General features: G+C 58.5%; 1 protein-coding gene across 1 annotated transcript; it reads left to right on the forward strand.

Annotated features, from left to right (window-relative positions):
* The first annotated feature begins 383 nt into the window (after window positions 1-383).
* On the forward strand, window positions 384-27,085 carry MAPKAPK2 (MAPK activated protein kinase 2). Its single transcript, XM_080367614.1, has 10 exons — window positions 384-851; window positions 20,928-21,067; window positions 22,740-22,804; window positions 23,523-23,602; window positions 23,707-23,833; window positions 24,332-24,407; window positions 24,605-24,729; window positions 25,024-25,109; window positions 25,212-25,292; window positions 25,597-27,085. Exons 1-10 carry the CDS (start codon window positions 603-605, stop codon window positions 25,738-25,740), a joined length of 1,173 nt encoding a protein of 390 aa, XP_080223740.1. The 5' UTR covers window positions 384-602; the 3' UTR covers window positions 25,741-27,085.
* Window positions 27,086-27,518: the final 433 nt, after the last annotated feature.

A 27,518-nucleotide genomic window follows, 5' to 3' on the forward strand; every position in this document is an offset into this window, starting at 1 on the left:
CTCTGGGTGCCTGTGCTGCTGTGCACCCCCTCTTCCCCCCGTGGAGCTGGATCCGGACCCTCCCAAACAGGGTGTTGGGGCGCCAGCGAGCCGCCCCCCCCCTTCCCCCCGAGCTGCCCCCGGCCGCCGTCGGGATGCTGCCGGGACAGCGGGGGAAGGAAGCTGTCGGGGGGAGGCAACGGGGCTGGGAACCCCACGACCTGCTGGCACCCCCCGGCTGGGACAGCCCCCCCGGCTGAGCGCTGGCTCCCCCCGGGCAGCGAGCGCGGGGGGGCGGCGGGGCCGGGCCGAGGCGCCCCCCCGCCCCAGCGGGCGCAGGCCCGGTGCCCGCCCCGCCCCGTCCCTCCCCCGGCGGCCGTGGCCGGCCGCGGCGAGGCGCTGACATCAGAGCCGGGCCGCGCCGGCAGCGGGAGGAGGAGCCGCACCGGAGCCATCGCTCTTCTCGGGGCCGGGGCGCACCGGCGGGGGGCGGTGGCGGCGGCGCTGCTTCACCCCCCCCACCCCCCCCCCCCAGCCCCATCCCGCTCCCCCGGGCCCCCCCCGGGGCCCCCCCCAGCCGCCAGCCCCGGCGCCCGCCCGGCGCGGCCCGCCCGCCGCCCGCCATGCTCCCCGGGGCACCGCCGCCGCCCGCCGGCTTCCCCAGCCCGCCGCCGCCCCAGCCGCCGCCGCCGCCGCCCGCCGCCCCCCCGCCCGCGCCGCCGCCGCCGTTCCCGGGGAAGGGCGGCCTGCAGATCCGGAAGAATGCCATCACGGACGACTACAAGGTCACCACGCAAGTGCTGGGCTTGGGCATCAACGGGAAAGTTTTGGAGATCTTCAGTAAGAAGAGCGGGGAGAAGTTCGCTCTCAAGGTGCGGGGGGCGGGGGGGCTCCTCGGGCACCGGGCGGGGGGACACACCGGGGGGGGGGGGGGAACACGGGCACACCGGGCGGGCGGCTCCGGGCTGCCCCCGCCCCGCCGCCGTGCTGCGGAAGGGGCCGGAGGGGCGGGCAGCGGCGGCGCCGCCGGACGGCGATGGGAGGGGTCTGCTGGCCCGGGGGGTCCCGGGGGGCAGGCACGGGCGAACGGCAGCTCCGGAGCCGGCCGGACAGCGGGGCCGGCTGCTGCCCGTCCGTCCCGCTGTGCTTTAACGTGTATATTTACTCCCCCCACACACCATAAGGAGCACCCGGAATGGCTTTCCAGCGCTCTGGTGTGGTACGAAGTGAGGTGACATGTGGGTAGCCTGCCCGCGGGGGTCTGGAGCGGAGAGGAGACCCGAGCCCGGCTGGAGTCACCCCTGGGCTTTGCACCTCGAAACGCAGCGCCCCCCGCGCTGAGCCCCCCGGCACCGGCTGCCCCGTGTCCCGTTCCATGGCACTCCTGGCTGCGGCGTGTGGTACCAAGCGGCTGTCGCCCCCCGCTCCCAACAGGCTGTCGCCCCCCGCTCCCGACAGGGAATATTTCAGCGTTTATCCCTCATCCGTAACTTGCTGCTGTTTGAAAGATGCGTAGTGAAACGGTGGATACAAAGGCGTGTGGTTTAGCACCAGGTGATGCGATGCTTTCCTTCGCTCCAAACGAGCTTTTTGAGCAAAGCGGGGAGCGGGTCTTCCTGCTGGAGAGACTTTGGGAAGTTTGAACGGCTTCACGGAGCTGCGGAGCACGGCGCTGGGTGCCGCGGGTACAGGCAGTCTGCTCGGCGGGAGCGTCGTGTTCTCCAGCGTCGATGCAATTTGCGCCCACACATGAGCTGTTCAAACCCTTGGTGTTACCCTGAGAGCTGCGAAGGCTACAGAAACCCCACCTAAACCCGTAACCCCCACCTCTTTTGTTTTTTGAGCAGCCCATCTGTTGGTATCAGGGATTCCTAACCTGAATGAGTGAATGGACAAGGGGCTTTGGAGGCACAAGTGCCACAGGAGTGGTGGGGTCAGCAAGGGACAGCAAGGGACGGCAACCCTGTGGTTAAAGATGGGGGGGGGGGGGGGGGGGGGGGGCAGTTGTGCGATAAAAGTTTGACTTTTCCTTTGGAAATGCAGGCGTTTCTCATGACCCCCACTGCGTCGTACTCTGAGACGACATGTATTGTCATCTCGTTTGGTTGAAAATTAGTGAAATCCTCTTCTGTTTTGACAGACGGTCTCCTCCTCGCTTCTGCCGTTGACTCACGTATTTAAAGCTCAGATTCCAGCACTTCCCTTTTGCAGCCCTGAAAGGGGAAGGATGGCAGAAGAGCCCGATGCCGGCGGTTCCTCTCTGCCCCAGCACGGGTAGGGCGGTTGGGGCCTTTACCCTGCCCGTACCGGAGCGCGGTGCGGGAGACGGGGATGGGATTTACTGCCATGGGTTGTGTTGGGTCCTTGTCTGTGGTGTTTGTTGAGAAGCATCCTGGAGCACAGGATGTTAGCGGGGTGGTGCAGAGCATCAGCGCAGCTCTTGGTGGGTGAGGTATATTCGATTCTGAACCTCCATTTTGGAAAAGCGTTGCTCCTCTTCCCTGATCCCTTTGCACATCGCTGCCGGGGAGGGAAGAGTTGTGCTGGGCAGTTGGACGCGTCTCTGGCTTGTCAAAGAGCAGCGCAGCTGCTACTGTAAGCGATTCCTTCCAGCACCTTAAAAACTGCAACGTGTGAGCTTGGGCTCTTGGACGAGCCGGTGCGTACCCAGCTGGCCCTGGTGAGCGCGAGCCACAGGCTGGGGTTATTTGATTATGATATTTGGCCTGAACTGCTGAGCCCAAACTTGGCGAGGGTGACTGCCCTAGACGCGATGCGTGCTGGCTTCACCCCCTCCCCTGGTATGCAGCCGGGATAACGTCCCTGTTCGAGACCTGCAGAGAGGTATTTGGATCCGAATTACTCATGGGCTGCATCAGTGTGGAAAGATGACCTAAAGCAGGATCTGCGGGAGTGATTGCATCGAGTTGTCATGTTTCAGATGATGCTTAAAAGACTCCCGATGGCCCCTCGCCAGAAGCCACAGCTGAAACCTCTCTGTGCTGCCTGCTTGGGTTGTGCAGCAAACCTTTCCATTTGGAACGTTGCTCTTTACATTTACTCTTCCAAAATCTTGTACAACGTGATCCTTCATCAGAGGGAAACAGTCGTGTGTCTCCCTGCTATTAACGGTGTCTTCTGGTTATGTTGTGCTTCCTCTTGGATCACGAGCAACTATTATGCTGTTAAACCTCTTTCTCCCGAACAGAGAGAGGCATTTAGGTGAGGATTTTGCTGAGAGTCACTTTTCTTAAGGTAACTTTTCAGCGCTCCGGGAGAGTTTCAGCTTGGAGACAGTGTTCCAGAAGCCATGAAAATGTTACAGCCCATTTTCTTCTCCTTCCAGTGCAGTAGCGTGTGGCAGGGATGCACCATTAAATAAAATGGTGCCACGTGCGCGTTAACGGATGGTAGTTTCGTCTGCTGTGTAGTACCTAGGTGAAAACAGGAGATATGCCGTTACTTTTCATATAGATCATTATTGTTTATTTTGCAGTTTCCCACCCACAATTTTTATTGTATTTTTTGGTAATGAGCAATACCTGGAGTGTGGCATCCCTGGATTACCTGGTGGGAAGCAGGCCACTGATGGTCCCACGCACCCGTGACCCGACTCTGATGGGAGGTGATGTACCTGCAGGGTGGGAACATAAAGTCTGCGAAGAGGTGATGCATGGAACTGTAATGCGAGGTCTAGGTGGTTTCTTCCCCTTTTTTTCCTTGTACCTTGGTGTGATTTATTATTAGGCAAAATTAGGCTTGTAATTTCTGCAGAGCCTGCTGTATGTAGGTCACTGCTGGTCTGACTTGGCGTTGTTCGTTGTGGTCAGGCCATTGGCATTAGTGACGCAGGCTCCAGCGGTGGGGCTAGGAGCGAGGTCTGTCTCGCCTACTGCAAATTCCACTTTTAAGACTAATCTTGAGGCGAGATACTGGGTTGGTGGCTGGCTGCCTTCATTTGGCGAGGAAATCGCAGGTGGGGACTAGGAATGGCAGGTGGTGAGTTTTTCTCTGCCGTACGCGTCGCTTGATGGAGCTCTTTGTGGAGCAGGTTTCCTTTAAAACCCATTAACGAACTTCACTCCTAACCCCAGCTTCAAACCGGGAGATTCTCCCCTGGACTGGTGAGCTTTGGAAGAGCTGGAGGAGCTTTGCAGGGCTGTGGAGACCGCTTGCACGTTTGTCCCCTCTCTGGCAGCCCCGTTTCTGGAGCATCCCTGGTGCTTCGGGGCACGTTCGTGAAACACTCTCAGTCTCGCTCTCAGCCTCATCAGATAATCTGTGAGCGATGGTTCCTCTGATGGAAAAGAAGGAAAAAGGCCAGTCGTGGTTTATTATTCTTTCTTGTAAGATGCTCATCATGGAAATCGGGCAGGTGTCTCGTAGCTGGTAACCGAGCAGTTCCAGGGTGTAGCTGCTGGCCTCGTGCTTGCTCTGCCATCACGGCTAGGGGTTTTGCAGAGATGTTTCGGGGAGCAAAGCACCCTGTTGCCCGTGGCTTCCTGCAGGTTCCCTTGAGATCAAATGCTTTAACCCCCAGAAAATCCAGCTGGAAAAATAGCCCCTAAATAATGGAGTTAGATGAAGGTCCTGGGCTCACGCTCACGGGAAGCAAGTCGCAGTGTGTCTGCTGTACTTCTGCCCCACTCTCCGTGAGGGGATTATTTTAATTACCTCTAACCTTGTATTTTATATAATCAGAAATGTCTTTGCTGTGGCCGCCTTTGCAAGCCATGATTGAAAAGCTGTGGAAAGTCTAGTGACATCACCGGGATGTTTCCAAGGCGGTGGTTTATTATCTCGCTGACCAAAGGAGTCGACTGACTTGGGGTTTGAGTTTGTTTAAACGATTTAGGATTTGCTGTAATCTCTTATAAATACATTAAGCTGAAAGAGGGTAGACTTAGGTTAGACAGACGTTGGGAAGAAATTCTTCACTGTGAGGGCGGCGAGGCGCTGGAGAAGGGTGCCCAGAGCAGCTGTGGGTGCCCCATCCCTGGAAGGCTTCAGGACCAGGTTGGACAGGGCTGGGAGCAGCCTGGGCTGGTGGCAGGTGTCCCTGCCCGTGGCAGGGGGTGGGAACCAGATGGTCTGGAAGGTCCCTTCCAACCCAAACCGTTCAATGGCTCTATGATTGCATGTTCTGAGCAGTCAAACCTGTGAGTGAGATGTGCTGATAGTGGCCTGGGAGCAGGGGCTTGTTTTTTGCTTTGGCACATGCTCAGGAAGTGGTGGCGTTCTTCCTTTTAATAATCTGATGTTATCAGCCGTAGGTCTTGCAAAAGATCGGTGTTTCTTGCGTTTTCAGAGGTGGGGAACTGAGATATAGTGATTTACTGAAGGTCCTGCAGTGTCAGAAGCGCTACCGGGCTTAGGAGCTGAGCTGCTTGCTCCAGAATGAATCCTTCCTGCGCAGGTGTCCTGCAGGACAAAAATACAGCTCCTGTGTGTGTGATTTAATAGCCAAGTACAGCCAGGTGAAATGATTATTTTATCATTCACAGTGAGCTCCCGCTGGCCTGTGGAGAGGTTTCTGCCATCTGCCAGCGCTCGTGTTGGGAAAGCCTGATGTGTGGGACCGCGCTTGTCTGCGGGGCTGCGGCGGCGCTGGCTCTGCCTCCGGGTAGCGAGCGGTGCAGAGCAGGCGCTGAGCTTTATCAGACACGTGCTCCCTGTTCCAAAGCATTTAAAGCAGTGTATAAATAATAATTTGATGCTGTGCAGACTGAGAGCTAGGTGTCCTGACGCGTTCGCTGGATGGTGGGTAGGCACGGGTGATGAAAACTCTGGGAAAGTTCCTGCCGAGGAAGCCTGAAAGAGCGAGTTGGTGACTGTTCTCATCCCGGAAACCTCCAGGATGTGCTCTGGGATCTGATGGGATGGATGAACTCCTGATGGGCGATGTGGAGCTTGCAGGGTAGTGCGGGTATATGGGAGGCATCTGGAGGCATGGCCAGGTTGGAAGTGGCTGTGTGGCCGTCCCTGCGGGACGGGGGAGCAGCGTGGCTCCGGCTTTGGCATCTGGCATCTCCTGAGCCTTCGTGGTGGGCTCATGTGCTCCACACCGGGGTGGTCCAAGGGCTTTGCAGCAGAGGCAGTAGCTGATGCTCTTTTAAAACCCATCCCTTTGCCGGGGTTTGCACTGTCTGCTGAGAAACTGGGAGGAAAGAGCCCTCCTTCGTTAAAAAACACCCTTTCCTCCTCCTAGTTTCGAATGTAACTGGCTTCCTGACCTGCAGAGACAGCCCTCGCCTGGCCGCCCGCTGCAGAAGTCGGGCTCTTCTCCAAGCACAACTGGCCCCGCGCGTCTGGCCTCAAGTTGCAGCATTCAGGCAGCATGACCTCACCTCCTGGTTTCCAAGAATAACGCGCTGCCTCCCCTCCGCCGCGCCGGGGCTGTCTGCAGCGGGCGAGGACGGCTGCCGCAGCCCGGTACGGGCCGGCTCTGGGGGCCCCGTGTTGGCCAGATGCCCCCCAGCAGCTCCATGTCTGCCCTGTGCCGCTGGGCTCCACTGCCCTGTGGGGCAGGGGTGTGGGCAGCGGAGCTGAGGCAGGACCCGGGAGATGGTCTTCAGGACCCGGCTGAGCTTGGTTTGGGAGGAGGGGGGGGTTGGGGGTGTGTGGATCTGCGAGGACCGGGCGATCCCTCCACCAGCTCCAGAGGCTGGCATGGGAGCACAGCGTTAGCTGACCGCTCCCCAGAAAACCTCTTTCCAGCCTGGGCAGTCACGTTGAGTCAGCGTCTCGGCGTGGTCCAGAGCTGTTGAGCATCGTGGTCATCTCTGGTGGTGACATCGGCACTGGAATTCAAAAGCCCCTGAGACTCGTATCCCACTGAAAGTGGTTCCCATCTCCTCCGTGGATGCCCCTCATCTTTCATGGCTGCAGGATGCTAAAATACATTCTCCTTGCAGCTCTGGACGGCACGAGGACTGCGTGCGTGACCGGTGCCTGGAGGCTCGTTTTGGAGAGGGCTCTCGTTTTGGTTCCCCAGCAGAGATGGATGGGGAGTGGGCGCGGGGTTAGAGCAGGGCACGCAAGAGTAAGCCTGAATGCAGAGAGCTGTAACAGCCTTTTAAGCTGTTGTTTCTTTGTACCTCATGGCTGAGTCATTTCAAAGATTTCAGCCTTTTAAGATCTTACCAATTTGAGGTAAGGATTATAGTGGCCGGCAGGTTTAATAGTGCATTAACTCGCCATTTCCTTCGTGGCCTCAGGAATGGACTGTTGGGCTGTGAGTCCTTGAGTGCTGGTAGATCCCCCTGACCCGAGAAGACCTGAAACACGAGTTTTGCTGGAGATGCTGTGAGCCACAAAAATGTCATTTGGAGGGTGGTGGGGACGGTACCCCCCGTCGGGAGGGGGATACAGGATGGGGTACCAGCGTGGTTTGTCTCTGAGCACGTGGAGCTTCGCTGTTGCTCCATCTTCAGTCTGATGCTGCCGGGGAGGGTGACAGCATCTTCCCATGGATTATGGTGTTACGTCGGTACGTGGCTTTGCTGTGACAAAGTACACCCTCCCAGCGGAGAGGGCAGGTGAGCGCGCTGGCTCGAGCCGTCTGCAGCTGGCACGGCGTTTGCCATCATATGTAATGAGATTATTCAAGCTGTTGGCGTCAGGGCCGCATGTGATTCTGTGCCTGGCCGTCCAGCGAGCTGTAGCCTAAACTAGAGATAAAGTTCAAAACGCAAACCCAGATCTGAATGTTCCTGGGGCGCCCGGCCTGGCTGGGGCTTTGCGGCTCTGCTCTTGCTAGATATTCTTACCCGCTTTGGGCTGTAGATTTAGGATCAGCGGAGGGATGGACTCAGTTTCTCCGTCATCATCACCATGGACTTTGCTGCCTGGCTTTGCGTGCCCCTGGCTGCAGCCGGCTCCGCTGGGCACCCACCTTGAGTTCAACCTCTCCACCTCTGTTGGCCCCAGACCAGGGGGGTAAATTGGGCTCGGGGCTGTTGTTGCCACACACTGGAACAGGCTAAATCAGTGTAACAGCAGCTTGGGACTCTGTGCTGTCCCTGTCCCAGTCCCAAGGGCTGCAGCACCTCTGGGGTTCCTGTGGGCACACATGGGTGGGAGCATCTTCTACCGAGGGCTCAGAAACAGAGCAGCGCTCTCCCCGTCTGCTGTCCTCCCGGTGTCCTCCGGTGCTGGTGCGCGGCGCTGAGCTAGGACAGCCTCTCGAAAGGCTTCTTGGACCTCCTGCCAAATGTGTGTTTTCAGGGAAGTGCGGCTGGAACGCAAACTGGGGCTGCTGTGGAAATTTGGCAGCATGTCCTGTCAGCCTGCAATTCCAGTAGCCACAGCTCATCGCTTCTTGCGCCCATAGGTGCAAGCGGGAGCCGGGTCTGAGCAGCGCTGCTCGGCAGTGAGGGTGGCATCCTGGGTGTCTTGGCTGGGCTGGGGGGAAAGCAGATACAATCACATCAACCCCCCTCCCCTGGAAAAATATGCACATTATCCTCAGCCCAAGTTAACAAAAATAATAAATAAAATAAAAAGCAAGGGGAAGATGGTCTGGTAACAGGGGTGTGGTTTTATTTTCACTGGTAAGGATGGCCTTATTGCATCTAAAATATAATTTTAACGTTCTATTTCCACTAGTTTTAGCAAAAGGGCAGGGGCTGTGCTCGCTCACAGGCGGTGCCGCTGTGGGTGCCAGCGACCTGTTGCCAGCAGAGTGCTGGCTCCCGCGGCCCCACAGCTCCCGTAGCCGCTGCTTTCGGGTACGGACAGGCTACGGGAGCCATCGCTGCCGGTAACAGCCTCCTCCGGCCAGCCCGGTCTCCTCCAGGCTCTGGTGCGTCTCTCTCTTCCTCTTCAGCCATTTCGCAACCTCGCTGCCCGTTGCGCTGGGCAGATTGCTGAGCAAACCTGGGCGGCTCTTGCGTAAGTGGCGGTGCCGCCGCGCTGGGAAGGGCGGCCTTGCCAGGAAGCTTGAACCGGGGTTATCAACTGGAAGTCATCGGGGCTGCGAATCCGGTGTTTTCAGGTGGGTGCCTCCTGCGCCGCCGGCAGGGCAGCGTCAGTGCGGGGACACGGCTGTTCTGGGGAGCCTGGGGGCATTGCAGCCCTTGGCCGGGCACCTGGCCGGGCTGCTGCAGAGGACACCTTCCCCCTTGCTGGCCCAGGAGCTTGTGGAGGCCTTTGCTTTTGTCCCTGGTGCTGGAGCAGGGCTGCCGACACCTCCCTCTCCATCTCCTCTCCCACCCTGCTAATTCCACGTTGGGGTTGAAACTCCCAGTATCTTTTGTTGTAAGGAAGAGTTGCTGATAAAGAACAACTCTGCCATGATGCGCGATGTGCTGTGGGTGGTGGGATTCAGGAGGGAGTGACTCCGGGTCCTCCAGGATTTTTCGAAGTGTCCCAGTGCTCCCATTCCCCGGCTCCTGCTGGAGGAGATGGCCAGCCTGGCCTCGGGTGGGTGTCATTAGAGATGCAAATGCTGGAGTGATGAAGCCTGGGTGAGTAAGATGCTGAGGAGTTTACGAATGGATTAAAATGTGGTCTCTGCATGCTGCTGACAGCTCTGGCACCTCCCGGGCGGTCGTGGGGCAGGCTGGCTGGGAGCTGGAGCTGCTCCCCAGGAGCTTCGGAGCAGGTCTGTGCCTCGTGCGCTCCAGAGTTCACGGAAGACTATGTTTTCCGTGTGCCTCAGCGTGCGGTGATTTTGGCTGATATTCTGGGCTTCGCCTTGAGGAACTGCAGGGCGGGGAGGGCTTGAGCCCTGTGGGGTCCAGCTAACCAGGGCAACGAGTTTTCTGGCTGCTCTAGGTGTTAACTCAGTTTTGCCAGATTCTGGCAGCCAGGGCAGCCTGTGCTGGGCAGGTCACATGCCTCTGGCTTTTACTAAAACATTCGTTTCACGCTTCTTTCTCCCCGAAGACTGCACTGAAACAACCAGGCGAATGTCACTGGAGGGAGGGTTCAGCTGGGATGCAGTGATGCCTCAAAGGTTTTAGTGACTTGTACTCCTAACCAGCAGTGAACATCTGGATCTTGAACCCACCTTGAACCCAAACCATGCCAGCAGCCTTGGAAAGAGCCTTAAACCTCGCTGTGGGAAAGATGGGGGTAACTTGTTGCGGGTGCTGCTCATATGGGCCATTGGAATTAAGTCTCCAGTTTAGTCTCCAAGACTTAATTCCTCTCTCTTGCTTAGGAAACGGAGGCTTTGCTGGCTCGAGGTTGCTTAGGTTTTGCGGGGCCACACGGGCACCAGCACTGCTGCGTACCAGTGTGCACCAGTGTGCCGCATGGTTTGCACTGGGAAACGCGGGGGCTGCTGGAGCCCTCGGGTGGGCGGCTGGCCGAGCTGCACAAAAGCTGGCCTGTCTGCTCTTTGGCTTCCCCCAGCCCTAAGCTCTTTTCCTGAATAAGTGGGATTGAAAAAGCTTAAATTCATACAAAGCAGGACCCAGCAGCCCCTGGCCAGCCCGGAGGGAGCAGCTTCCCCCTGCCCACCCTGTGCCCTGGGGCTGCCTCTGCTCCCCCGGGCCCCGGTTAACGCTGCCCCGGGATGAGCTGGTGTCTGTAACGCTGTCTGTCAGGGGAGCTTTCTTTGTAAAGGCTGGGTATGGCAATACCCGAGATGAGCAGCTCGGCCTGCCAGAGGAGCAGCAGTCGCTGCAGGAGTAGGTTTTGTTGTCTGTTTAAATGTCCCTGCTTTTATCCTCTTAGCCCTTTCCCGTTCTAATCTAACAGGCAAAACGCGTGCAACGTGCTGCCCTTGCTGTCTGTTGTATTTGGTAAGAAGTCAAGGCCCCTGCTGATAAACGCTGTCTGGCCGTGGGGTACTGGGCATCCATGGGAGCATCAGTGAGTCTTTCCCAGCGCGCGTGTGTGTTTGCTGTAGATTAAAAAGATGCAAAAGCGTAAAACCTCCGCTGCCGATCCCTTGCTTTGTGTTGTGTGTGTTGGGCAGGAGATCTTTATGGAGATACCGGTGCTCCCCTCTTGGTCACATGGAGGGGGTTCAGGTTTCTCCTCCAATGGTGTTTTCAGAAGCGTGTGCACCCAGGCGCTTGGTGATGAGCTTTGCATGCTTGTTGGCTGAGGTGTTTTGAGGTTACGGTGCTGACCGGGATGCTGGTGGCCTGGGCTCCGTCCAGGCTTCACCAAACCTCCCGGGCTCTGGGGCCGCGCGGCTGCTGCCAACAGGTGCCGCGGAGGCTCTCGGGGCTGCCGAAAGCCTGGAGGGAGCTAATAATAGTCACCGTGTCCTGGGAGCTTTAATGAGGTGCCAGCAGGATGCAAAGAAGGGCTTTTTAAAAATAGAAACGCAACTGTGTTTTCCTCCTGGCTGAAGGAGTCTCTGGATGGCTGGTGCGGAGGGAAGAGGGGCTGGTGGAGGAGAACCACCCTGCTCGGCCCCTTGGGCTTGCGGGGTGGCAGGAGGCTCTTGGCCTTTCATTGCATTGCCTCAGCCTCCAGGATTTCCCCTAAAACACTGACTGCTGTGGTGGGAAAAGCGGGAGCGTGTGACTGTGCGCGCTGCTCAGCCGCTCTTCATCACCCAGTGGGGTGCAATCCTCCCCTTTTCCTCTGCCCCTTCGTTAGCATCCCTTCTCATCACACGCCTTGCTGCGGGTCGGCTGCAGCAGCCCCTCTCCCTGCCCCACGTGTGCTGGAGCGTCATCTGCCCTGTGCGTCCCCGGGGGTGGGCTCGTGAATCCAGCTGCGTCGGAGCTGATCGTGTTGGAGGTTTTTTATCTGTTGTGCGATGTGAGAGGCGGAGGGAGCAGCACCAGGCGGAGGGCGGTGGTGGTCGCGGGGCCCTTGCCTCACTGAGCGCCTGGGCAGACAAAGGCGTCTCATGAGATCCCTGTCGCTCCTGTCCTGGCCATCCCCTGTGCACAACAAGCTCCGCTGTCAACAAAAGCGGCGGCCACCCGGCGCGGGAGCTGTTTATCTCACACGGGGAAGAGCCACAGTCACAGCCCCGAGGCCCTGGCAGCCTCAAACCCGTTTGGACATCGTGCCTGGGGCGCACCATGCAGGAGGACGATGCCAACCCCTTAGATTGGCTCTGCTTGGGTGCCTCCGAGGTTTCATCCCAGCTGCTGGGGGGATGCTCCTCTCTGCAGCCCTGCAGGGATCTCCCGGCAAAGGCACAGCTGCTGCCGGTGGGGCACCACTGGGCTGCGCATCCCTGCCATCATCTCAGGAAGGTATTTGCTGTGCCCTGGTGTTGACAAAGCCTGTGATGAGGGTGAAACTCTATTAAATAAACGGCTGGGGGAAGGACAGAATGATGCAAAATGTGCTGTCGTCACCAAGCTTCAAGGGTGTGTAAACAAAACCTTCCTTAGTCTTGGCATGCGTGGAAGAAACGCATCCCGAGGCTGTACTGCTTCCAGCGCCGGGGATGGATGGTGCTCCGAGAGTGGTTGGCCTTGGTGCGGCTTTGTGTTTTGGTTTGTTTGGTTTTTTTCCCTCTTAAAAAAAAATAAATATATATATATTATTTTTTTTTTCACTGCTCTAATTGCTGTGTTGAAAAGCAGCAGGCAGGATCACTGTGCTGGGAGGGGGTGGCAGCCACCCGTCTGTCCCGCAGGGTGCCCTGCCCATGGGTCGGGCCCCGAGAAACTTCATTTTTGTGCAAAGCATGAGCCCAGGAGCTGCCGGGAAGCGGTGGATGTTTGTGGGGCTTCTGGCAGGGCTTCACGGCTCCTCCGCTTGCAGGCGTGGGTCTGGGCGGTCTGAGCCTCTCCCCTAAATCGCTTCCAGTGCACTTAAGGAAGGGGTGGGCATGTCCAAAAATAAAAGCAGTTCTGGGATGTCGGTGTGTGGAATCGCCCCGAAGCTGCCCCTGGGGTCAGAGGTAATGGTGGGGTCGGGTCCCCAAGGTTGTGGCGAGGCTGATGCGGAGCAAGGCACCCAGAAGGATGCTCCGGGTGCTGTCCGTGGGCTGCCTGGCAGAGGCTGAGCTGGTCCGTCCGTCTGCCTCTGCCGTGTGGGGGAGAGCCCCCGGCCTGGGGCAGGGGGCTGGCAGAGATGGCCCCGGGCAGGGGGCTGGCAGAGATGGCCCCGGGCAGGGGGCTGGCAGAGGTGGCCGTGCCAGCGCTGCGATAAGGGTTTTTTTCAAGCTGTGCCTGTGGGAGGGAAGTGCAGGGGGGACATAGGTCAGCGCTGAGTTAATGGTTGACATTAGTGTTTACTAATGTATTAATCACACCTGTGAATATCAACCACTTCCTATCATAAAAGCACGTATGTGCCCCTTTCTGTTGATGAGCTCGGCAGCTCCGGTAGGAAATCTGGCAGGGGCTGGGGCTTGGGGAGGAGGAGGAGCTGACCCCAGCCCCGAAGCTTTGCGAAGAGGTGGGAGTAAAGGGGTTGTGCATGGAGCAGATCCGCTGGCTGCAGCCATGTCTCACATGAAGACGTCCGCCCCTCCCTGGCTTTTCATTTTCCTTTCGCTTTGTTAAAGGCCCCGGTGGCTGCGGCGTGCCCCTGGCAGTGCGGGATGCACTGGTTTGGTTTGCAGAGGGGTCTCTGAGCATCGCCCCCCCTGCAGCGGCTCCGTCCAGAGCTGGGCTGCAGCTTCTCCCAGCCCCGAGTCCTTTCCCTGCTCAGACCTCCTGGTGGGAAGTGACATCTTGGGTGACTGTAGGAAGGGATGGGCTGGGTTGGGGTATTTTGGCCATTGTGTCCCCCTTTGTCCCTGTTGGATTCACAGGGAGGTCCTGGAGGTCCTGGCCAGGGGGGTGGCTCCATCCAGGTCTGCTCCCTGGGATCTCCTGGGCATCCCTCTGCACAGCAGGACGTGGGAGCCTTGCTGACCATGGCTAGTGCCTGGCTCACCTGGGCTACTAACACCAGCCCTGGAGCATCCCGAGAGACAAGCAGTGGGTGAGTCACTAAAACCTGGTGCTGCTTCTGGCGTACAGGGAGAAGAGGATGATCCCAAAACAAAGACCTGGGACTGAATGAGCCCCTAATTTTGTTTTTTCTCAGATACGTGAAGCTTGAAACTATTTATTTCTGTTCATTAAGCACCAGCTCCAGCCTGCTGCTGGTGCTGTGAGTCAGCGCAGATGCTTCGTGCTGCCGCCTTGTTGCCATTTACCTGCTTTGACTTTTTCCCGTGAGTTTTGCAGCCCCCTCCTATCTCCCCATCTCCTCCTCCGCCCTCACCCGCCATGTCCCCACCACACTGGTGGCCCTTCCCTCAGCATCCAGGGCACTGCCTCTGAGTACCCGCTTCGGAGCTTCGTTTCTTTGAAATCAACGTGCCAAGAATAATTGTGCTGCTGGTAAATGGGCTCTGCAGGACGGGGCTGGCTGGGGAGCAGCACCCCAGTTGCACGGGGGGCACAGGCCCCTGGCAGGTGGCTCTTATTTAAGCCCCAGCCTTTCTTCTGCTCCTCGCCTTTGTGTGCCTGGAGAGGCTTTTGTTGCGGCCTGAAAAGGCTGAATAGCTGCTGCATCTGTCGCGGGGAAGAGCGGGGAAATGCTCAGCAGATGCCCTGGGCGGTGGGGGTGGGGGCTGTAGGGCAGGGGGTCCTGAGCATCCCGTCGTGGGCATGGACCCCCATGGGAGCCGTGGGCAGGGGAGCTGGCAGCGCGCAGGGCATGGAGGGTTGTGCAACCATTGCAGGCGAGCGGTGCGATGGGTCTCCTTGTGAAAGCGTGGTGCAATAGCTGCCTCTTCCCTCGCCCCGTTTCCATCCTCTGCCCTGTTGCAAAATCACCCGCAGGAGCAGGGATGAGGCTGCCTGCTCCGACATCTGCCTCCGCAAGCGTGCTGGCTGCTGCTGGCAGGGTTTTTAGCTTGCCCCTTGCACATGCAGCCTCTTCGTGCCTGGCTCATTGCTCATCTTGGTCCGCACGGTGGGAAAGCTTTCCCCGCGCTCGCTGCGATGGCTCTGGGTCTTCCTCCAAGCACTCCGATAATTCAGGCTCGGAGAATGCAGCCGAGCAGCTCGAGCATGTGTGTCAGTTCACGTTTGCTCGGCCTGAATTGCATCTCCAGTCTTGCTCCGTGTGTAGCTCTTTCTAATCTGAATAATTCTGTCTTACTGGGACGCTTTTTCCAACCTCTCCATCTTCCCCGAGGGAAGTAAATGTGGAGGATGACCTTTTGTTCATGGCAGTGGGGCGTGAAGCCACTGATGCATGGAGCCGGCTGTGCTTGTGTCCTTCCCAAACAGCCAAAGCCTCAGCGGCTGCCCGGGCACCACAGCCACCACCAGCATCCCTCCAGAAGGTGGGTGGTACTGTCCTGCCTTGCAAACCGTGAGGCTTGGGTGAAGCCATCTCATCCAGGAGCAGCGGCCACCCTTCTAAATAGCACCCTGGCGTGGCAGGCTGGGGCACGCTGCATGCAGGACGCTGCAGGACCCATGCGCGGCTCCTCCTCCAGACACGTCACCTCTCCTCTCCTCTCTGGCTTTCCCCGGGCAAAACAAACGTGAGGATGAGGCTTTTGCCTGGTCTCTTGGGGCTCAAAGCTCTTCAGGCAGGGACTGTGTGGCTCTGTGTGCTTGCACGGAGCAGAACTGATCCCCAGCTGGGGAAAGTCCCATCGCTGGGTCACGGGGGATGCGAGCAGTGGGGATGGGCTTAAGGTGAAGGTTGGTGATGTGGGGGAGATTTCCTGAGCTGCGCGTTACTGCATTGTGATTGAACTATCAATTCCCTTGCGTTTGGTAAAGTAATTCCTCTCAGGGGCTTTGGGACTCGTGATTTTATTTCCCTTCTAGAGTTCATAAACAGCAAAAGTGGAACGAAGCTTTGCCGCTCCTGTGCCCTTCTGCTGCTTGTCCCCTCCGAACCGTCTCGGCAGAGATGCCGGGGCAGCTTCGGGGCGGTTGCCTGGGGGCTCCCCGTGTGTGCTGGCATTAGAGGCCGTAGACAGACACAGGGGAGGTGATCGGTTTAATCCAGGTCCCCCAGCACTGTGCCTCGTGGGGTGGGCACCGGGGACCGGTGGCGGGGGGCAGGGGGGCTTTGCCTTCCCGGTGCTGTGAGGTGGGAACAGCATGTGCAAAGCATCCAGCGCTGGCTCCACAAATGTGTGAAGCAGCTGATGCCAGTTGGCAACTAGGGCTCATGGAGGGATTAGAAGAGGCAAATCCTTTGAAGAGAAATCCTTTTGCTTTATTAGGAAAAAGTGCTCCTTGCCCCGTGCTAGCCCAGTCAGGGGAACCTGGAGTGCACAGGACAGGCAGGGGAACCTCTGCTTTGCTTCTGGGCTGAAAACTCGGGAGGATGACAGCCTGCCTTTCTTCACTGTAGGTTTATTTTTATTGCAACTTAAGAAGAGTTTATTTTAACCCCCGTGGTGCAGACAGGTCCCGAGGGGAGCTCCTCGGGGTGGCGTGGGCACGCTCCTGCGGGTCCTGTTGCAGGAGGCTGTTGGGGGGGCAGTTGCCGCAGAGGTGAGGCGTGTGCAGCCTGTGCTACTTTGCTGGGAACCGAGGGGAATTGGGTGTGATCAAAATACACACAGAAATAAAAATACCCTGCCTGCAAGAGCAGCTGGGGCGCCCGGGGTGAGCGTGAAGCCAGAGCAAAGAGGAGCAGCCCAGGAAAATGAACAGCTTGGCATGCCAGTATGCGCCTGATCCTCAGTTTTCATGGAAATTGCCCATGGGAGGTGAGTTTCCCTTTGCAAGCTCTTGCACAGGGGTATTTTGCCGATCCGAGCGATCACAGCAAGTTCTCATGGCTCGCCGAGGGGCAGTACCCTTCGGGGCTGCAGTGGCACCCACGGCGGGTAGCAGCAGGACTGGGACGGGGTCGTTTGGGACCTCCTGCCGTGCCAGCGGAGGAGGGAGCTTCCTTTGCCAACCCGCTGTGATTCATGGCACATCATCCCGGGAGGAGGCGGCGAGACTGAATCAGTGGTGCCTGAGGACGCGCGCGGGTGAGGGAACGTGAGTGCAGGTGGCTCCAGCCCCCTTGTTTTCTCCGGCATCTTCCTTCCTTCCCCATGCCCACCTGCCTTCACTGTGCTCGGCGTGAGAAGGTGGGGGATGAGATGCAGCTCGCCGTGCTGCCGAGCAGACGGGGCAGAGCCCCCAGCCCGTTCATTTCTGCTGAAGCTCCTTCCCGGTGGCAGCGGGGAGCAGCCCTGTTCCTTGCACCGTGGAGGCGGCTTGCCGGGTTTGGGTTTGCTGGGTGGGTGCCACCCCCCTGCAGATACCCCGCGAGCTGTTTTGTTTTCTGGTTTGTTTTCAGCATCTGCTTCCAGGGTTTGTCTTTCAGAGATGGTGAAAATCCCAGCGCTGCTGTGGGAGCCTGGAAGGAGCCTTTGCTGCCGTGGGGGTCCCACACGTAGTGGCTGGGCTGTGCCGTGTGCTGGTGGGCCCAGTTTCAGAGCCCTTGGCTTGCGGGTTTTATTGAAGCTAATGAGTGTGTTTAGCTTTGCACGTAACTAATTTCTCTCACAGCGTGTAACGGCTCCTGGGGGAGCCGGGCTGAGCCAAGGCGCAGGATGGCAGCAAACGCCGTCTGCCGAAATCGCAGAGGTGTCGAGCTGCAGCGAGGAGAGCTGAAACACGGCTGAGAGCTGAATTGCCTCCCTAACTGCGGTGGGGTGGGGTGGCTCTTTCCCTGCTCTCCCTCCTTCCCAGTGGGAAGTGAGACAGGACAGTGCAGGGTTCTGGGGTGCATGGCTGTCCTGGTTGTCCCCTGTCCCTCGCAGTCTGGAAGGGACACCCAGACGCAGAGATGCTCTCTGATGATGAGAGGCGGTTTGGAGACCTGCGCTGGCTGCAAAGCTGGCACCTAAAGCATGTAACCACTGTAAAGGGAAACGCACGTGACTCCCCTGCTCGAGGGACCTGGTTTTGCTCAGAGGCGGTGGCCGAGCCCCCTGCGCAGTGCTGCCCTTGTGCCCTGTCCTGGGGATGCTTGTGTAGCTTGGGGATCCGGTTACTGTCCGCTTCGGTGCTGGGCTCAGCTGCTGCCCCGGTGCTGGAGCCCTCCACTCCAGCAAGAGCGAGCTGGTGGCGCAGCGTTTCCTATCTGAAACAATGATCTCCAAGAAGCTCTCCCTTGGAAGGGGAAAAGAAGAGGACAGAGGTGGAAAAGCTGCGCTGGGAGTAGCAGGGGGCTGTCAGGAGTTTCCAGCAGGTTGTCCATCTGCTGCCGTCTCCCCTCTACAAAGGGTTAACTCTGGTTGTGCCCAGGATTACTGCTGTTGCAAAATCTCCTGCTTCTGAAGCTGCTGGGTGGGAGGGGACGGTGTCCCCAGAGTGGTACCCTCAGCTGGGGTGGGACAGGGGCAGTTCACCCTTGCTGAACCTCAGGGAGGCACGAGGTGCTTTTCCCATCCCAGCCTCCTTGTTGCAAGCCAAGAAATATAAATCTTGTTGCAGCCGTAGGCTGCCCTGGATACTGGAGCTAAATTAGGGACCCGAGCAGTGTTACCACACACCCCCAAATACGTTCGATGTGGAGTTCCCATGACCAGAGCAACACTTGGCACGCCAGGACGTCACCCACCGGTGGTTTCACTGCTGGCTGCGGCCAAGGAGCGCAGGAGGGAGTGAGAGTCATCGGCTGCGGGAGCTATCTACTGAGGAGAAACTGGTGAGGAACTGGTGCAAGCGCTGCCCTCGCTGTGCCTGGACCAGGACCGAAGGGTCCTTCCCCCCTGTGCCATGCTCGGCACGACCCTGGGGCGCAGGGAGCCGGTGCTGTGTGCTGAGGGCAGGATGGAGGCCATGTGGGTGATGCTGAGCTTGTGGGTTGCTTCTGCCGTGGTTTGGGCATGGCCACGTCCCTCCCGCGTCCCCCTGCAGCCTCATTGCACCTGGCCTTCAGCTCCTTGTCACGGCGCTGTCACCTGCCACGGGGAACATTTCCTAAATAGACCAAACCAGACTCTTAATGAGGTTTAATCCTCTCCCAGGCAGGCGAGCAGGCTCTCCATGGCCTCTCTGTGGCAGAGGGAGCTGGCTGTGGTGCAGCTGAGCTGCAGCTGGCGTGTTCTGAGCGCGCCGGGGCAGCTGCTTGCTCGCCTGCAGGTGCCTGTGTACAAAAGCAAACATCAGGGCTGTGCTGGTACAGGTAATGGAGGCTGCTGCCTCTTAGTTCATTAGAAATACAGTTAAGCTCCTTTAAAAGCGCTCCGAGTGAGCTCTAAAAATTGGATATATATTTCTGTACATCTCCTGTTTGTCTTGTGCAGAAGGATGTTAACTGTCTGCTTCCTGCTGTTCAATTTTCCCAGTGCGTAATTACAAATTGTTTTTTAGTCTTCAGCTTCCTGGCTCCCCACGCCAGGCTTTTCGAAGTGGAGCTGCAAATAACCAAGCTTTTCTCCAGGCCCCTTCCCTGCCTGTGTGGCTGCTGGGGGGGGACTGGCGCTGTGTTTGCTTTTGGCTTTGGCAGGATCTGCTGGTTTTTAGGGTAATTAAGCAACGGCAAAGCAGGAAAGGGCTGTCCAGCCTCCTGCCTTCCTTTTGCATCGATGCTGTCGGTGCAAGTGGTTGTGCAAAGGGTGGCTTGGCTACTTTGGTCTTTGCTGAGCCCCCAGATGTTTTGGTACCAGAAGCCACCCTGCACCCTGTCCACCTGCACGGGTTTCCTTGGGAAGCAGGAGAGCTGGGGAGGTGGGAGAGGTGAGACCAAACCCCACCTAATGGGTTCAGGGTTTACGGGCAGGGGGCTGAAGTGTGCATCCTGTTTGTCCCTTGCCCTGCAGCTAAGGGCAAGTGCCCCGTTGCAGGCAGGAGTGCAAATTGCTGTTACACGCGTGCTGTCAGCAAGCATTTCGTTTATCACAGGCAGTGTGTGTCTTTTGGGGCTGCAGCAAGCGTTAAACCTTGCTCCTGTGGAATCCCCCTGTGGCAGAGGGATCCTTGCTATGCACTGGGCACCGCTTCGGGTCCTGCCAAGCCTGTGAAGCATCCCAGGGGCTGATGCTCCTCTTCCTCGTGGAGCAGCCCTGGGAGCTTGGCGAGGAGAGGGCAGAGGGGCAAGAAGTAAGTTTCTGTGTCTCTCTTGGTAAAATGACCAAACCTGCTGTTTCCCACTGATGCACACGGGGGGTGGGATGCATTTCCATGTGTCCCTACTCACTGCAACATCGAGGTGCAGAACTGCTCTGGGGCGTTCCGGCGAGCCTGGCCCCAAGAGCTGCTGGAGACAGGAAGGAAAATGAACTATGCTCAAGATAGACACATTTGTTGCTCTATATTTAGAAGTATAATAATTAAGGCCAGTTGTTTATCCTGATAAACATGGTAATTAATAGTCTGTGGCAGACAAGCAAATCCTTCCTGCACCTGGAGACTGCGAGTTGTCTCTGGGAAGGGCAGAGGCCTCATTAAAGAGCTGCTGCTGCTTGGGAGAAAAGCTGCTGTTTAGGCAACATCTGGCTGTTTGTGTTGTGCGGTCCGCAGGCACGTGTGGCTGGGGGCTGGTGGCCTCTGAAGCCGTGGCAAGGTGCTTTTCTGCCATGTGTAAGGGCAGGAGGGTCCTGGCAGTGCCACTGAGCAGCAGCCTGGTGTCTGGGAGGTGATGGGTGGGTGGCACTTGCTGGGGGGCTGCCAAGAGGAGAGCCAGGGTGCTGGGTGACACCCAGGGGCACAGTGGTGGAGGTACCAGTGTGCAGAAGTTTGCTCCTAAATGCAGTATGGAAGTCTTGCTGGTTGGTGGCACAGGCTGGCTGGGCACCGGGGTGGCATCTCGGGGGTGCAGGGAGGGGGTAGGCAGCCGGGATAAGCTTTTTGTAGCCGTGGAAGAGAGGGCAAGAGGCTTACGAGGGCGGGTGGCTTCACGCTCTTCCCACTAGATGGGGATGGAGGCATTGCACAGAGCGCGCTGGAGCTCACCTCGATGCCACCCACAGAGAGCACCCACAGAGAGCACCCACGCTTGGCCCCGTCCCCTGCGTCCTCCCTGCGTGGGCAGTGTGCCCGGGGGGTGCCATGGCCCGGCTCTTGTGGGGGCTCAGGTCTGACGGGGTCTCGCTTCTCTCGCAGATGCTGCAGGACTGCCCGAAGGCCCGCAGGGAAGTGGAGCTGCACTGGAGAGCGTCGCAGTGCGCGCACATCGTCCGCATCATGGACGTCTACGAGAACCTCTACCAAGGGAGGAAGTGTCTGCTCATCGTCATGGAGTGGTGAGTCCCGGGGTGGCCTCTGCCCACAGGAGCGCCCACAGGAGCACCCACAGCCCTGCAGGGCAATGGGGTGATGCCAAAAGTGGGGTGAGCACCTTCCTGTGCTGGTGCTGGGGACCCCAGGGAGATGCTGTGCTGGGGGCTGCAGCCTGCAAGCCGTAGGGATGCAAGCCCTGGAAGAGGTGCTGCACTGCTGGCGGAGGGACGGCAGGAGCTGTGCTGGCTCTGAGTCATTCTGAAAACTCACTCGGCTGTCGGGAGGCTTAGGGCCTGTGGTTCTCGCTGCAGGTAGATCATAACCAAACTGACTTTGACCATCGAAAGTCAGGGTAGTCGGTGGGTTCCTGGCACCCCAGCAGCCTGCGGTGGGGTCGGCTGGGCAGCGCGCAGCCAAGCCGAGCTGGCGCATCTACTAACGCTGTTGCATCTCTTGCAGCAGCAGTTGAGTGGCTCTGATTCGGGTAGATGCTTGATATAACCTGGGGAGGAGGAGGAATGAAGGGGAAAGTATTGAAACCACATCCCAACCGCAGCTGTGATTTGATGCAGCTTCCTTGCCAAAACCTCTCCTCTGGCAAGCCAGTAGGTTGCCCGGGGGGGCAGCGGGTGCGAGGAGCACTGTGAGCAGCGCCGGGGCAGGCGGCGCGGCAGCCGCCCGAGCGGCTCTTGTGTGGGAAGAGGCTTCTGAGAACCACGCCAGGACGCTGGGCAGCTGGGGATGGGAAAGGTTTGTGTGGGAAGAAAGCAGTAGCTGAAGGGTAGGAAACCAGTCCCCCAGGGCAACGACAGCTCCCTGCAGCATCTCTCCGCGGTAGCTGCCCGCTGCCTGAGGGATGCTCTGGGTGTAACACCCATCACAAGGCAGCGTTTGACTTTCAGTGTGAGCATGGTGTGTCTCCTTGTCCGCTCCGTGCGGCGGCAGCTGCACACGATCTGTATTGCACATGTCCAGCAAATGTCAAGGGCGCTGGCAGGAGATGCTATCTGTGCTGGGGAAGCCGGGAGCCGTTTCTGCTCAAGTCAGATAAGGCAGGGACAGGAAGCACCGTTATCCCTGTTCTCATGGAGAATTATCCCCGATCTCACTCCTGATCTCTCTGGGAGCTGGGTTTTTCCTTAGGGTACCTGGGGAGCCTGTGGCTGGGGAGGGAACCACACCAAGCTTTCCTTGGTCCTTCTCCAACACCTTGTGTGAGCGCTTGCTTTGCTGCAGCGGGGTTCAGTCTCTGCCTCCCCCGTCCCATCCGTGAGCCCATCTCGGTGCTGCTAACGCCTCGCCTGTGCCACAGTCTTTGCTCAGCACTTCTGCACGGGGTTAGTGTGCCGGCGAGGTGGTTGGCTTGTGAGCTAAATGGGGCTGGGTGTGCTGGGAGCGTTCTCACCACGTTTGCTGTCTTTACTGTAAATGTGTTTCTGTGGGCTGGTGGGGAGACCACGTCCGCTTGCACGTCTCTGCTGCCAGCACGGAGGCCCTGCCCCGCTTATTTCTGGAAGGAGGCAGCTCTGAAACACCCCGTGCCCAGAAACACCGATCCAAGGGCTTGGGATGGAGAAGGGGGCTGTTTCTTGCCGAGCTGTGCAGCTCCTGGCTGAGCATCAGAGGTCACGGTGCCACTTGCACCAGTGGCGAGACGGATGCAGCAGCATCTAACGCCGCCTGCTTCTCTTCCAGCCTGGACGGCGGGGAGCTCTTCAGCCGAATTCAAGACAGGGGAGACCAGGCCTTCACGGAACGGGGTATGGAGCCCGTGGGGACGAGGCGTTTTGTCTTTGACCATGCCTGGATGTTTGTAGGAGTGTCTCTGGTCCAGTCCAAACCCTCAGTTGCTCTTTTGAATCCCCAGTGGGGGTTTTGCACTTGGCTTGAGAGCAGGGGATGTTTGCTCAGCCACCCCCACACCCTGTCCGTCCCACTCCAGCACAGGCAGGAGCTTCAGTCACCTTCAGGAACTCCCACTCCTCTCAAAAAACATGAAGTCCAGGGGATGTGGTTCTCATACAGCTCATTAATCCCATCCCTGCTGCTCCTGTGGCCAGGAGAAGTGTCCGCACACCCCAAACCCTGAGCCCATTGCCTCCCTTGGTTTCCCATCCCATGGGGAAAACTTTCCCAGCTGTTTTCCCTGCAGATTTGGGGTCCCTACTGGTGCTGGGGGCTGGATCAGCCCCCCTGCCCCAGAGCGAGCCCCTCCTTGGGGCTTGTGCAGTTGGGTGGGGGGGGGGTCAGGGGCTGGAGCCTGCCCCATCCCTTCTCCTGGGAGTTTCTCTCCCGTTTGCATTTGACCCGTGGTTGGGTGCTGGGGGGCCCTGCTTGGAAAGGGGGACTTCAGGTGGAGGAAACCCCTTTGGCCTCAGCCGGAGTCTTTGGCTCCTGGTCGGCAGACTGACCCAGGGAATGGTGCTCTTTTTATCTTGCTTACAAACGCTTCTGATGTATTTTGTTTTGCTGCTTCAGAGGCTTCAGAGATAATGAAGAGCATAGGGGAAGCCATTCAGTACCTGCACTCGATCAACATTGCGCACCGGGATGTGAAGGTACGTGCTGCACGCTCACCCAGCGATGCCGAGCCCCGCTTGGCCTGTGGCAATGCTGAGGCTGCTCCGGCTCTTCTGCTCACTTCTTCCCTGTGTTTTCACAGCCGGAAAACCTCTTGTACACCTCCAAAAGGCCCAATGCTGTGCTAAAACTCACGGACTTTGGCTTTGCTAAAGAAACCACCACGCACAACTCCTTGGCCACTCCGTGTTACACGCCATACTATGTGGGTAAGTGGCTGGGGGTCCTGAGCTTGCAGGTTTGCAGGGCTGGAGGGCAGAGCCGGGGGGCTTTGGAAGGTGCCACGTGCAGCCCATCACCTCTGCATCCAGCCTGGAGCCTCAGCTCCTGCGTGGTGTTGGGGGCGAGCCCTGTCTGGGATGCCTGGGGCTGGGGGCTGTTTTGGGTGCAGGTTTGCAGCTCCCTGGTGCGTGCAGGGGTTGCATGCCACCCCTCGGTGGGCTGCGATGAGCGTGGCGTTGGTGCGTGCGGCCAATACGTTGCACCCCCGTGCTGCAGCCTCCCTCGCATCATGCTTGGGGCTGCAAGGTGGCACCACCCTGCACGGCTGCTGCCTCTGCTGCCTGCGTGGCCGTGCCGGTGCCCATGCAGCCGCGCTGGCACTGCTCTGAGCAGGGCTGCCGGGACTGTGCGGAGCTGCAGGCGGCTCTTGGGCAGCTCTGTGGGATGGTCACTTTGACTCAGGACTTTGTTTCTCTCTTTACCAGCCCCGGAGGTGCTGGGCCCGGAGAAGTACGACAAGTCCTGTGACATGTGGTCCCTCGGTGTCATCATGTACATTCTGTAAGTCCGACAGGTCCCTCGCCGTCCTGCCAGGGTCAGAAGTGGGGATGCAGCTTCTGAGCTTGTTTGCTGGCTGGTGGGGCTGAGCCTTTCCCAGCTGCGCTGCTCCTGCTCCTGGCACTGCCCCGTGCCCCACAGGCGCTGCTGGGGGGCTTTTGGGGCAACACACTGACTCTCTGCTCCCTCCCCTGGTGCAGGCTGTGTGGGTACCCCCCTTTCTACTCCAACCACGGCCTGGCCATCTCACCTGGCATGAAGAAGCGAATCCGAATGGGCCAGTACGAGTTTCCCAATCCAGAATGGTCCGAAGTATCGGAGGAAGGTAAATGTGGTGCCTGCGATGGCTTGTCCCCAGGCTGAGGTTTCCCATCGGGGCCAGCCCTGTGTCCAGCAGCGCTGCGAGGGCTGGGGGAAAGCGTGGGTCACCTCCCAGTGATGCTGCAGCTTCGCCTCTTTGCTGGAGAGGCTTTGGCTGAAGGGTTTGACCAGGATGAGTTCTGTGGCACGGAGGGGACAGGAGGTGCATGCAGGCACCGTGGGGCCACTGGCTCGGGTTGGAGCATGGGGAGAGCCCCCTGGGACCCACTAACGCTCAGCCCTGCCCAAACCCTTCCAGTTAAGCAGCTGATACGCAACCTGCTGAAGACTGACCCGACCCAGCGTATGACGATAACGGAGTTCATGAACCACCCCTGGATCATGGTGAGTGCGGGGTTGATGAGGCAGCAGGGTGGGATGGGGATGAGGATGGGGCAGGGGTGGGATGCCTGCGGCTCCCAGCTCACACTCCTCTGCTCTTGGCAGCAATCCATGCAGGTGCCGCAGACCCCGCTGCACACCAGCCGCGTGCTGAAAGAGGAGAAGGATCTGTGGGAGGACGTGAAGGTAAAACCTCCCTCTGTTGCTCTCTGAAACGCTCTGAGCCCCGGGTGCCAGCTGGGCACTGTCCGCTTCTGCCTTCTCATCACAAACGGGGCAAATTCGGGCTGGGTGCGAGGGTGCTGGCTCCTGGGGAGATCTGTGCTCAGGACAGGGCTGGAAAAATTGGCGGTGTGACCCTCAGCCCCTGCAGCAGTTTGTCCCTGTGGGAGCTCGGAGGGGGGACAGCCACCCTGGGGGTCCTGGGGGACTGCGGGCTGTGCCTGCACGGGGCGTTGCTGACGGCGCTGCCTGTGCCTCCTGCCCGCAGGAGGAGATGACGAGCGCGCTGGCCACCATGCGAGTGGACTATGAACAAATCAAGATCAAGAAAATCGAAGATTCCTCGAACCCTTTGCTGATGAAGAGGCGGAAGAAAGCAAACCCCACCGAGCCTGCCGCGCTCCCCCACTGAGGGTGCCCCGCGCCCGCCGGCCCTTGAGAAAGCAATAACTATATATATATATTTTTTAAGAAAAAAGACAAAAAGAGACAGACTGTTCTATCAAGCGCATGGAATTCAGACATTTATACCAGACTAGTTATTTTTAGCTACTCATCTGTGTTTCTGACCTTGCTGGAGCAGGCGGTAAGATTCCCCCGTCAGATCCACACGCTGCGGCCAGGGGTTTTGTCCTGTAGGTGAACGCCGCTGGTAATTGGATTTTTTTTTTTTTTCTTTCGTGAAATGGTTTTGATTTTTTTCTTTTTTCCTTCCTTCCAAAGACATGGAAATTCCTGTGGTGACCTTTTTAGGGTATATAACATATAAATATTTTTTAAAATCTACTGTAGAGCTGAAAGCCAGACAGTGTGTTCCTGGTGTGGATGCTGGCTAAGGATGGGCTTCGGGCTTGGGAATGGGTTAGGGGGGTGGGGAAGGAGAGCTGCCTGCTCCCCCGTCCTGCTGTGTGTGGCAGGGCTGGCGTGGGGAAGGGGGGGGTCCCTGTGGCTGCCATGCTGCTTTGCTGGCTGGAAAACTGCTGCTTTTAAAGCACGGTAGCCAAAAGCCAACCCCCCTCCCTCCCCAGCCTGGAAGCCTTGCCTCTACCGGGCGGCACGCAGGGCTCCCCGCCAGCACCGTCTGTGTCACTGTCTGTCTGTGCGTGGGGTGTGTGTCGTGTCCGTGGGCGAGCAGCTGCGTGTGGCCCCCAGCCCCCCCCCGCCGTGGCCACCGCAGTCTGTACCTGTGCCTGGAATCCAGTTCTGACCTCAGGGGTGGGCAGTGTTGGGGGGGGGGGAAACGGGGCGAGCAGGAGGCCAGTGCCCCCTGTTTTACCCCGCTCTGCAGGGACGTGGGGAGCAGATGCTTCCCAGCCGCCTCTGCCCGCTCCCCCAGCCCTGGGGGAGATGCTGTCCTGCGTGGAGCGGGGTGGAAAAGGCACGGGGCCGTAGCTCAAGCTGGGACAGCAGCACTGCCCCCCCCCCGGGGGCTGGGGGTCCGGGGGGCTGGCAATGCTCCTCCACTCCTGGGAGCAGGACGGCTGCTCTGAAGTCTTTAGTCCATGAATTATTATTATTATTATTATTATTTGTCACAACGTTTCACTGCGTTAAATGTGTTTGAATGGGGAAAAAAATTTTTTTAAGCAATGTTTAGTTTTTAGGTGATCTTTTAGACACTGTATGGAATTTTAATTTGTTTTAAAAAACAATTTTTATCCCTTTTTTTTTTTTTTTTTAAATTTTTGTCTGTTGGCTTATACTAATCTTCCTGGTCTGCTCTTCAGTCCCTTGGATTAAAGACACTTAATGCGTCACCCAGTCTCTCTTCCTTGCTTGCGTGGCTGCAAAGAAACACCCCGGTGCTCCAGGCTGGGCGGCCGCTCTCCTGATGTCTTGAAATTGCTTTTTTTCCACCCAAGAGGCTGAGCTCCCCCAGGTTGTTCTCTGAGGACGCAACATTTTGGTCCTTGCAAAGTCCCTTTGCCTGGGGACGGGCGCTCGAGACCTCGTGGCTGTGGCTGTCCCGGCCGCTGCAGTTACTTGCCTCCCCAGCATGTGTGCCCCTCCTGGCTGGGGCTTCGGGGACGTGGGACCCGTGGCCGTGGGTGCTGTGCCCGGGTACCGGCAGGGGGAACTGCGCATCCAGCATGGCAGCCTGGCTGTGGGTGCTGGACCACGCGTGGCCTTGGGGACCGGGGCTGCCGCCGGCCGTGCCGGGTCCCCGCTGTCACCTCTGGGCTGGCAGCC

Source organism: Falco punctatus (assembly GCF_963210335.1).
Source record: "Falco punctatus genome assembly, chromosome: 17".
NCBI classification, from domain to species: domain Eukaryota; kingdom Metazoa; phylum Chordata; class Aves; order Falconiformes; family Falconidae; genus Falco; species Falco punctatus.

Bases quoted from the DNA above. Each gene is read 5' to 3' on its own strand.
- MAPKAPK2 (XM_080367614.1), top strand. From the start codon at position 603: ATGCTCCCCGGGGCACCGCCGCCGCCCGCCGGCTTCCCCAGCCCGCCG. The intron at 21,068-22,739 runs GTGAGTCCCGGG...CTTCTCTTCCAG, and splicing joins CTGCTCATCGTCATGGAGTG to CCTGGACGGCGGGGAGCTCT. The intron at 24,408-24,604 runs GTAAGTCCGACA...CCCCTGGTGCAG, and splicing joins GGTGTCATCATGTACATTCT to GCTGTGTGGGTACCCCCCTT.